This window comes from Gouania willdenowi, chromosome 5, assembly GCF_900634775.1.
Source record: "Gouania willdenowi chromosome 5, fGouWil2.1, whole genome shotgun sequence".
Classification (NCBI taxonomy): Eukaryota; Metazoa; Chordata; class Actinopteri; order Blenniiformes; family Gobiesocidae; genus Gouania; species Gouania willdenowi.
The window spans coordinates 17,950,364-17,962,371 of record NC_041048.1 but is presented as its reverse complement, the minus strand read 5'-3'; the positions used below and the strand labels follow the sequence as shown (position 1 = coordinate 17,962,371).

Here is a 12,008-nt window from a genome sequence, read left to right as displayed (position 1 = left end):
GATTTACACCCCTAGTGCATAGTGTGGCTGGTTTAGGGGTCCTGACTGTACTCTGTGAATTAAATTAAATACTTGTATGTTGTGATTTGTAGTGTGTGATTGTATAAAGAAAAACGTTTAAAAATATAGATACAGTATATCTCAAATTCTTGATATACTGTAGGCGATTTTGTCATTTTCTATATAGGAAAAATAGAAAACTCAGTATATCTTGAATCACAATATATTGCCCAGCCCTAGTCCTGCTTTCAGTCAAGCTGATCAAACACAGGGGTGTCAAACATCCGGTCTGCAGGCCTAACTTTGGCCCACTGAAGCCTATATTAAAACAGTACAAGCTGTGTGAAGAAAATAAATTGACGAATACTTGTGTCAGTGTCGATGGAATTTTTTTGTATCCGATTTTTTAACTGGTGAACATTTACAATAATGCAAAACATCTTTAGAATTCAAATTCATTGGTTTTTGAACAATATGTTAAGGTTTCATTTATTTTTCAGGTAATTTACTTTTGTATCCTGACATGTTTCGACTGTCAGTCATCCTCAGAGGCATCTACTGATCGCTTTAAAGTTGTCTAAATAAATGAAACCTTAACATAATATTCAAAAAAGAAGACAAAATTTACTTGCTGGAGTTACTATTGTTTTTTTTATTTATTTTTTCAAACTTTTAATAATGCATCACTCTTCAGTGATCTTTTGGCTCAGTTTCTCCCCATCACTGATGGCATGTGTATATTTATCATTATTATTATCATTGTTATTTTTTCTGTTGTCAATTTCTTTTTCATTTCCGCATTGATATAAGGCACATTGTTCTGAATGTTATAAGAAATATTTGGCCCTGCCTAAATTTAATAAACTATCAATTTACAGACCATTTGTCAGACCTTTTTACAGATGGTAAAAGGGGTTGAAGACTTCTTCTGCATGGATGAAATAACCATCGCTGTTAAACTTCTTCTCCTTTCGATTTTATATATAATTATTGCTCTGAGCACACTCACTTTTAAATAATCAACTCTTTCCCACCCTTTCCATTTCCTACCTTGAGTCCCACCTCCCTGTCTCCTGTATTACAATATTGCCTATATCAAGATGTTTTTATTTTATAGCTTGTTTTGTACTAATTTTAGGAGTTGCTGCATTTGCTACTTCTCAGGACAGCATGAAAGCAGCACAGTTAGATGGATTACTGAGTGCTTCCCAACCCATAGCGTCCTCTAAACAAGCCACACTACAGAGCTCACTTCTACATGCTGCCCTTAACAGGAGAAGAAGCCAAACGTGGCCTATATTTTACAGCTGTTTGATAATAAATGTGCCTATGTGGCATTTAACCAAGATTTGTATTGTATATTGCCATTTTGAGAAAAAATATAGAGAATTTTGGTCCATATCATTCAGCCTTAAAAGTGGCTATTTTCTGTAATCCTGAATTTGCAGAATCCAAGTTCTTCAACTCAGGTGGTCTCTGAGATTTAGGATTGAAAGAAGCAAAAACATTTATAACTGTGTGCTCATCTGCACCATCCGTCCATCAATCCATGTGAGGAAGCCACATGGAGTACCCATTAAACCAATAATATTCCATTCTCCACACTGAAAACTATTACTGATTAATCATTAATGACTGATATCAATAGACTTTTGACCTATATAAGCTAAGGCATGGTTTCCAGCATGAGCACCACATGGTGCATTGGTAAATTTTGTATCTAAGTGTCTTGTTTTTCTATGGACATAAGGATTCACTCATCTTGTCCCTGATTGAGTCTGTTCCCCTCAGAGTTGCTGCACTTGTTTGGCCTGCAGAAAGCTGCTGTAACTCAAATCCTGCACCCCTGGATGGATGTTTATGTATTGTGCATTTCAATCCAGCAAACCTTAGGATGACACAGCAGAAAACCAAAACGCCTAAAAACAATTCAGTTATACAGTTTTGTTTTTTTGTTTTTGTTTTTTTTTTTGTCAAGCAAGGTTTATTGTTTGACTCTTTACATTTTTAAATAAAATGTCAACATCTGTTCATCAAAAAGCTGAAAAATATAACACAACGCGTTAGAGATGTTTTATGGATTCACCATGAGAACAATCAAGGACTTATTTCTGTGGTGTGATCACATATCTGTGTTGGCAGAGTGCTTTTGGCTGATGCAACACTGCACCAAGGGAGAGAGGAGAAGGAGTGAGTTTATATAGGGACTGAAAGTGGCATTTGATATGTCTATAACAAGTCCTCCTAACTACACTGATACTGTATCTATGATTAAGATTGACATGCCAGAGCTCTTAATGTATATTCATAGATTTTAATTTGCCTCATGTCTCAGTGCTGCAGACACCCAGCTCACATCTTCTCCAGGGTAAATTTCTTAAAAAAACGTGAACAAACAGTTGGATATCGCTGACAAAATAAGACGTATAGATTTATTAGTGTTTATAAGAGTTTGATGGCACAAACAGCAGCAGGACCGCACAGTAAGGTTTGAATGTGATCTTGTAGCATCTGCACATAATCAATATCTGTGCAACCAGATATGAAATAAAAAACAATGAAACCCATTTCTTAATCTTACAAAGCATATAAAGGCAGCATCAGTGCAAACCTGAAGGTCGTGCTGCACTCGCGGTTGCTGTAGCTACTGGCCCGCATTGACTGGATCGAAACAGAAACAGGATACATACTGTTTGCTGTTCTCCTATTTATACACAACACAATAGGGACAACAGGGACCAAAATGTCATCACAAAATTACTCAGTCAATCAATGATGAAACAGTACAAAACAAGAAAACATCAAAAAGACTTTCACTTGTTGCATATTTTGTACCTTTTAGCAGAGCGCAGGTCTCTGGAATAAATAAAGTCTGGATGGTGGTTGATTTGTTTCCAACTTCTCTGTCTTATGAAACTGATATGAATGTTGGTGGCGATAAAAATGACCGTCACGTTCACCCTCTCTAAAGGCCATTACTGTGTTGAGAGTCAGGTTTGGGGTGAATTACATTTTTCAGTTACAATTATGTTTTTAATTACCCATGTTCAATTAAAATTCAATTACAATAACAGTGACCAGCCATTTTTCCAATTACAATTAAATGACAATTATTTTGTATCCTCAGAAAGTCCATTACATCTAAGTTCTCAATCATGACAGTTCAACGACAATTAATCAACATTATTGAGCCTGAAATACAGAAAATAACCTAATCAAAGTTAACCTTCCTCTTGTGTTAGCTTTCTGTTAGCATCTCTTATGATAACGGGTCCTAAATCAGCAGTAGAATACACTAAAAGCAAATATCTATCATCTAATTTCTATCATATCTATTGATTTCCCTGTTAGACTTACTAATCAATTAAAATATTTCATATTTTTGATGTGGGCGTCTGAGCCTTTTTTTGTGTATTTTTTTCTAAATTGTAAAATGTAGGAAAGCTTGATATGGAACATATTTTAGTATTTGTTAACTACATATGTGTAGAACTGTACATTGAACTGTAACATGGATCCCCAGTTTTGCATTAAATAATAATTGACATTTTTTATAGAATTTTCGTGGCAATTACAATTACAAAGCCAATTATCTAAACTCAATTACAATTTATTTACGATTATGACAGCAACAGATTTGAAAAATTACAATTATAATTATGCCATAATTGTAATTAATTACCAAAGACACAATTACATTATATTTGACCCCAACCCTGTTGAGAGTTGAAGGTGATTCTGAGTGAATCCTAAAGTAATAAAAAAATTAGTATAAAGTGGTAATATATATCACTAGTTATGAAAGATGTGTGACTGCTGCCTCTTATTGGAGATTATGTCTCAGAACACTGCATTGAAAGATCACATAGCCAACCAAAATAAATTCATCTTTTCTTTCTTTCTTTTTTATTATCAAGGAACGAAAACTGTCCAAAGCTGAGAGGCAGCGGTTTAAAGAGGAGGCAGAGATGTTGAAGGCTCTCCAACACCCAAACATTGTGCGGTTTTATGACTTCTGGGAATCTCCCGTGAAGGGGAAGAAGTGTATTGTCCTTGTGACAGAGTTGATGACCTCAGGGACACTGAAAACGTGAGTGGCTGTATGGAAATAATTCAAAACCTAATATGAGGATGTTTCAGTATACTGTGTATTGTGGTCACTCTCTTCTATTTAGATTGAATATCATACAATTAAATCGTCCTCATCTCTAATCTTTATGGGCTAAAATGCTGATTTAAAGCATAGAAACCATCTATCTATTATTTATGCTGACACTGACAATATGCTCAATACTGTTGTCAGGTAAATGTTTGTTTAAAAAATGTTATAAATAAAAAGTAAAAAAGAAAAGAAAAAGAAACAAAAAAAAAAAAGAATTTGGCTTGTGCAAATTTCTTAAAAAAAAAAGTAATTTCTTGCATTTAAAAACCACTTTTCTCTTACCCCATCACAGGTATCTGAAGCGTTTCAAGGTCATGAAACCTAAAGTTCTGCGGAGCTGGTGCAGACAGATCCTCAAAGGCCTCCACTTTCTCCACACAAGGACTCCTCCCATCATTCACAGAGACCTCAAGTGTGACAACATCTTCATCACTGGTCCCACAGGATCCGTCAAAATCGGAGATTTAGGCCTGGCAACGCTGAAGAGGGCATCTTTTGCTAAGAGTGTAATAGGTTAGTTATCATACCCTCTGAGCCGACACTGTTTGTACGTTTTTGTTGTTTAAGTTTTTTTTTTTTTGCACATTGTGTTCAGCAGAAACCCCCATGATAAAAGACTACCGTAGTCTTTTTCAGGACTGAAACACAGAGAGATAATTACAGTCATGCACTCATTTACTCCTACTTCTATGAGTTTAATAATAGAGTACCGGTACATGCTTTAGGACTTGTGGAGGAAACTGAATTACCAGGAGTAAATCCTCCCATGCTCAGGAATAAGTGAGAACTCCACACAGAGAAGAACAATAATTAAAACAGTGGGACATTGGATCTTGTCCTTTTCTGTTTCCTTCCTTTTCCAGGTACTCCAGAGTTTATGGCGCCAGAGATGTACGAGGAGCACTATGACGAGTCGGTGGATGTCTACGCCTTTGGGATGTGCATGTTAGAGATGGCCACCTCAGAATATCCCTACTCAGAATGTCAAAACGCTGCACAGATCTACCGCAAAGTCACCGGTGTGAGTTAGTGTTTGATGTTACAGCTACAGACAATCCAATGGAAAATGAAAAAGCGTTCCTTGCACACATGGCATGACCAAGAAAATATGCTATTCCTGATTTATTTTTTTTTAAACCCTATTGTTATTGATGTTTTTGTGTCATTTATATTTATGTTTCATAAATATTTTCACGTGGTATTTGGCAAATCAAAGCTAGAGAACATAAACGTTGCATTCAAAGTTATCTAAATCGTGACAAAATTGTTTCATGTCTAATGTTTAAGTATGGCTATGAGTTTTAGGATATGATCCAAAATTCGATATTTTTTTAATTACCAAAGTTATACCAGAAAGACAATTTTCGGATAAAGTAACTGTGACAAAATGCCAAACAGGCATTTCATGAGTCAGCTGCATAATATCAACATGTTGCACCACATGTGAGTGAGTTCTGTAGTTCAGGGCAGGTCTGGGTTGCATCAAGCAATCGGTGACATGCAGAAGCACAAATGTCCAACTTCCCCTTCCCCCGCTGCCCTGCACATCTGATAGTTAATTTTTTTTCTAAGTAACTGAGCTGTTCTGCCTTTTTTTGTTAACCAGTTCCTCCTTAGCAACCTCTCAATGTCTGTGTCATGTATACTCGTGAGAGTAAGTGAGAGAGGGTGGGGTATTTGTGCTCAGAGAGGCATTGCAAAGCAGAGTTTGAGTGAAAGCTATAAAGCTAAACTATATTTTTAACCTAAAATAAGCTTTAAAACAAAGACGTATCAGTATAAACAATAGCTTAAAATCTTAATAAATCTTGAAGAGTAACTAAACCTCAAACCCCACTTTTTTTCTGCTGAATACATGTATTTTGGTATTAGGTAGTGCTGTTAATTGATGCTAGACCAACTCTTAACATTTTAGTCAAAGTATTTTAATTTCATATATTTTGTTGTGAGATTGACTATCCTCTATGGCAGGGGTTCTCAACTAGTCTTACCTTGGGACACATATTTTTCCACGGCCATTAAATCGCGACCCACGTTTTTTTTAAAACTAGCTGTTGAAAACACACATTCTCTTTTTTTAAAACATAAATCTATATATTTTCCTGTGCAACATGCACTTCACAGCATGCCTGTCAAAAGAAAACATTTCTTTCAAAATAAAAGACAAGTATAACATAAGAGACTTTAAGTATTTATTTATTTTTGACCAGCTGTTCGCTACCAACAGAATACAGGTCCGCGACCCACTTTTGGGTCCCGACCCACCAGTTGAGAATCACTGCTCTATGGGTTGAAACCCAGCTATTATAATTTTATTTTGCTGTTGGCTGAGAACGAGATTCTGTGACCGCATCGTGCGTCACAAGCTAGCCCTGCTGGCTCCGCCCCTTTTATAAACCCTAGTTAGAGGGACTTGTAGTTCCTGCTCTCACAGCCCTCAGTGAGCATTGATTGACAGCTGTGTTCAGCTGCCGTGATGTTTTTTAAGTCTGTACTTGTATAAACAGCTGATTCTGGTCTAGTCAGAGGGTTAATCAAGCTGTGTGTGTGTGTGTATGTACAGCCACATCATGTGCATATCTCTGTCTGTCTCTGCGTGTGTGCAGACGTGCATTAACTCCTTTTCGCTGTTTGTTTGTGTGTGAGTTTGTTTTCCGGGGCTAATGGCTGGAGAGGATTGTGTATGTGTGGGTGAGCCTCACGTCGGTATTGTGTGTGTGTGTTAGTAGTGAGCACAGCTCAGCTGTGCACTCATTGCACAGTTAAGTAGTTAAGACACGCCCAGTCACAGCAGCCCACACTGGCTGCTGTGACTGGGCGTGTCTTAACTGCTCTAGGAGCAACACCCATAATCAAGGCGATTTTGGATTTTTTTCCCCTAGTGGGAGGTCAACAAAAACCTGTGGGTTTACTGTGGTTACACTTTAAATCTCGATATTGCTCCCAGCCCTTTGTTTAAGATACTTAAAATGAAACGTTGATCTTTGATTTTTAGCCAAGAGGACAGGATGTAATCTTTCACAGCACAAATTAAAGTCTATTATTAAACTTCAAAACTAAACAAAATTTTATTAACAAACAGTTACATGCAGAAATTGTTTCAATAAATCAAATTTAACCCATTTGTATCACCAAATAAGGCTGTTAGCATACCAAAATCCTAGAAATGTTTTGACACTGAAAGAATGGCACTGCAGACATAAATATATTCAATGTGTTGCTGTTTCAATTGTGACTCTGTGTGTGTGTCGGTTGTTGTCAGGGGGTAAAGCCTGCCAGCTACTGTAAAGTCAGTGACCCAGAAATCAAGGAAATCATCGGTGAATGTATCTGTCACAAGCGGGAAGAGAGGTGAGTGGACCAGGCCCTTTAGTTTTGCTTTAAGGTTAAGTTTTATATATTTGTTTGTGTGTGTGTGTGTGTGTGTGTGTTTCCCCATGACATGTAACCATTATACATCTCCTGCAGGTACTCGATCAAGGACCTCCTGAATCATGCCTTCTTTGCAGAGGACACAGGTGTAAGGGTGGAGCTCAATGAAGAAGATGATGGGAAGAAAGTATCGATTGCTCTAAAGCTGTGGGTGGAGGATCCCAAAAAGCTCAAGGGGAAGTACAAAGACACTGGAGCTATTGAGTTTACCTTTGACCTGGTGAACGAGGTCCCAGAGGTCGTTGCCCAAGAAATGGTAAAACACCTGCTTAAACAAATGTTTATCTCATATTTGATTATTGTCATTATCTAGTATCATTGAACTCTTTAATATCACGATTAGACAAAACGAATTTGCGATACAACACAATATCTTCAGATATTTCAGATGTAGTTATTGAGTGGAAGAAAAAAAAAATTCTTAATGAATGAGCGAAAAAAAAATGTCATCATAATTTTATACTTAATCAATTGTACCCATCAAATAAAAAGTCAGAAAATATGAAAAAATAGTCAACTATAATTTTTTGAATGATAAACATTGGATGGGGTTGAAATGACTCCAAGGATAATAGGACAATTAGAAACTTTTCATGAGATTTAATTTAAATTAAATTGATCTGCTGCATAGTTTCTCTAATGGAGTTTTAAACGTTTGGTTTTAAATATAACAAGTCGCTGACTCCATCTTGTCCTGTAGGTTGAGTCAGGCTTTTTCCTTGACTGCGATGTGAAGATAGTTGGGAAATCCATTCGAGATCGTGTGGCTTTCATCAAATGGAGGAGGCAGCGGACTTTTTCACAGATCGGAATTGGTGAAGCAGCGGCGAAGAAGACGCATCCCAGTCTTCTGCAGGTGCCTGGTGCTGGTGTCCCACGGAGCGCCGCCTTAGCCCCCACGGATTATGAGGATCCAGAGGCCGAGCAGCAAAACATCATCTGCGCTGTTCCTGCCATGTCAACTACATGTAAGACATTTCACTTCAGGAATATTTTTGGACTGGTGCCTACTTTTGTAATTGGTCAGAACTTTTTGAAAGCGTAAACAACTAAATCTAAAAAGATTTGAATGTGTTGAGAAACCATATTTTAGTGCGTTCGAAAAACAATAGAACATAGGTGGAGGAAGGACGGCTGAGCCCATTGTGGCTTCTATTCTATAGGATTTCCATGACATTAGCTGCCATCTGTCTTGATTTTTAAACAACTCACCTTTAGACGTAGCTTTATTCTGGTAAATCCTCTTTGTTTTCTGGTGGGGTGGAGGAAAGAATGGTGTCCTCTGCATGTTCCAGGGGCACCCGGCACTGACTTAGTGTCTCAGGGTCAGGAATGCAGTTAAATGTTGAACAGCACCAATCCATTATTATGAGGCGCCGATTGTAAAGTTGCGCATGCTAAAATAAAGAGCAACTTTTTGCAACATTTAGCAACAAACCACATTTAAAAAGTGTATGTGAATTTTTTTGTTACCTTTGACCACATTTAAAGAAATATTTATGAAATGTTATGTTATTTATATTAAATATTTAAATGTACATTTATATTTAACATTTGGATTTAGATTTGACTTTCAGATTTAATGTTCAACATTTAGGTTTAATATTTAACATTTTGATTTAATATTTAACATCTAGATTTAGAGTTAACATTGTAAATATCAAGTAAATATCACTTCTCAAAAAATCTGGTCAAAAGTTACAAACATGGTTTGTTGCTAAAAGTTGCTGTTTATTTTAGCATGTATTTGTGCATTTTAGCACAAATACATCTAAGATGTCATTCCATGTATGGATGATTTGAAAATCTCCACATTGTAGCATCATTTATTGAGAAAAACCAAATGTTTGCTCCATTTTTTTTCCTACCTGTTTGGTAATTCTCCTTCTTGTCTCCCATGTCACGTTAGAATAGAATAGAATAGTCTTTTATTGTCACGGTACTTGGTGGTACAGTGAAATTTGAGAGATGCTCGCATAGAGCTACAGTACACCACAGAGCATAGAATTAAAAGACAGGAGCGAAAACAACAACAAGGCATTGAATATGTACAAAGATGATAAAAAACCAACGTACGGCATAAAAATTTTAAAACGAGACATCGGTGACTAATTTACAGAATAAATAACAGTTTAAAGTGCTGTAGTGTTTAGTGCTAAAGTGTGTGTGTGTGGGGGGGGTTATGGGAGATTGTTCCTGAATGAGTGTGTGTGTGTGTATCCATGGGTGTTTGCGGTCCGTATGGCCCAGGGGAAGAAGCTATTTGTCAGTCTGCATGTGTGAGATTTTGTTGACCTGTAGCATCTTCCAGAGGGCAGCAGGTCGAACAGGGGGTGAGCAGGGTGTAAGGGGTCTCCTGTGATGGCCTTGGTTCTCCTGAGGCAGCAGGATGTGGCGATGTTTTCCAGGCTGGGCAGAGGGCAGCCGATGATTTTTTGGGCAGTGTTAATGACCCTCTGCACCGCCTTCCTGTCCTTGACTGTTGAGCCTGCGTACCACACACCCAGACAGTATGTCAGCACGCTCTCCACAGAGGAGTGATAAAAGGCCAACAGCAGCTTCGTGTCCAGATGGTTCTTCCTGAGGACACGCAGGAAGTGTAGCCGCTGCTGAGCCTTCTTGACTAGGGCTCTGATGTTGTCAGTCCAGGAGTGGTCAGCAGAGATGTGGGTGCCCAGAAACCTGAAGGTGGTGACAGTCTCCATCTGTTCTCCATTTATGAGGAGGGGGGTGTGGTCCTGTCTGATCTTCCTGAAGTCCATGATCAGTTCTTTTGTTTTCTGGATATTCAGGGTCAGGTTGTTTGCTGAGCACCAGCGTGATAGTTCCTCTACCTCGGCCCTGTACGCTGTCTCATCCTCGCCTCGGATGAGTCCCACCACAGTGGTGTCGTCCGCATATTTAATAATGCGGTTGGTTGGGTGAGTTGAAGAGCAGTCATAGGTGTACAGGGCGTACAGTAGAGGGCTCAAGACGCAGCCTTGCGGGGAACCAGTGCTGAGTGTGATGGTGGAGGAGTAGTGGGGGCCGAGTCTGACAGACTGTGGGCGGCTCGTCAGAAAGTTTTTAATCCAGTTGCAGGTGGGGAGAGGTATCTGTAATTTCAACAGTTTGGTGATTAGGATGTCCGGAATGATTGTGTTGAACGCTGAGCTGTAGTCCACGAAAAGCATCCTCACATAGCTCTTCTTGTTCTCCAGATGACTCAGCGCTGTGTGAAGTGTGATGGCGATGGCGTCCTCTGTGGATCGGTTTGCCCTGTAGGCAAACTGGTGTGGGTCGAAGGTGGGAGGGAGGCAGTCTCTGATGTGCTGAGAAACTGATCGCTCCATGCACTTCATGATTACAGACGTCAGAGCGATCGGTCTGTAATCGTTTAGGCTGTCTATGGCAGGTTTTTTGGGGATGGGGACGACGGTGGAGGCCTTCAGACATGTGGGGACGGTGGCATGTGTCAGGGAGAGGTTGAAGAGTGTGGTGAGGATCCCTGTCAGTTGGTCTGCACATGCTTTAATCACAGCCCCTGGGATGCCGTCAGGACCAGCAGCTTTCCTGGGGTTCACTGCTCTTAAGTTTTTCCTCACCTCATGCTCCTGGAGAGAGAGAGGTGGGGTGCTGGAACCAGGAGGGGACAGTGACTGCAGGTGTGTGGTGGTGGTCTCGAACCGGGCAAAGAAGCTGTTCAGCTCCTCTGTCAGTGTGCTGCTGCGGCTGGAGGATGTGGGAGGGGGGTTTCCTTTATAGTTGGTTAGGGCCTGGATTCCCCTCCACATCTGGTGCGGGTTGTTGTCTGTCAGGTATCCCTCTATTTTATTCTTGTAGGAGACCTTGGCCTGTTTGATGCTCCTCCTCAGGTCTGCTCTGGCGGTGCTGTAGAGGGCTCTGTCCCTCGTCCTGAAGGCCGAGTTACGGGCTCTGATCAGGGTCTGGACTTCCCTCGTCATCCAGGGCTTCCTGTTTGGAAAGACCCGGATGCGTCTGTCCTCGGTGACGTTCTCTACACAGCACCTGATGTAGAAGAGGACAGACTCGGTGTGTGTGTCCAAGTCCTGATCTTCAAAAATACTCCACTCCGTGCAGGCAAAGCAGTCCTGCAGCTGGTTGAGAGCATTTTCAGGCCAGGCTTTGATGGTCTGAAAGGCTGGCTTAGTTTGCCTTCTGAGGGGGGTGTAGGCAGGGAAGAGGAGCAGAGAGAGGTGGTCTGATTGTCCAAGATGGGGGAGGGGGGTCGCCCTATATGCATGCTTTATATTTGAGTAAACATGATCCAGTGTGTTTTCTCCCCTGGTTGCACACTTGACGTGCTGGTAAAATTTGGGGAGAACAGTCTTGATATGTGCTTGATTAAAATCCCCAGCGATGATGTGAACCCCCGTCCGGGTGAGCCCTCTGTTGTTTAGAGACCATGATCTGA

The 12,008-nt window shown here is 39.8% G+C and overlaps 1 protein-coding gene across 8 annotated transcripts in view; it reads left to right on the top strand.

Annotated features, from left to right (window-relative positions):
- wnk2 (WNK lysine deficient protein kinase 2) overlaps positions 1-12,008 on the top strand; it is a 37,288-nt gene that overhangs the window by 2,634 nt on the left and 22,646 nt on the right. For all 8 annotated transcript variants that reach the window (XM_028446711.1, XM_028446717.1, XM_028446716.1 and 5 more), the window contains 6 exons: positions 3,918-4,090; positions 4,455-4,675; positions 5,026-5,183; positions 7,425-7,513; positions 7,631-7,850; positions 8,295-8,562. In XM_028446711.1, coding sequence (XP_028302512.1) covers positions 3,918-4,090; positions 4,455-4,675; positions 5,026-5,183; positions 7,425-7,513; positions 7,631-7,850; positions 8,295-8,562 — 1,129 coding nt within the window. The remainder of the gene's footprint in view (positions 1-3,917; positions 4,091-4,454; positions 4,676-5,025; positions 5,184-7,424; positions 7,514-7,630; positions 7,851-8,294; positions 8,563-12,008) is intronic.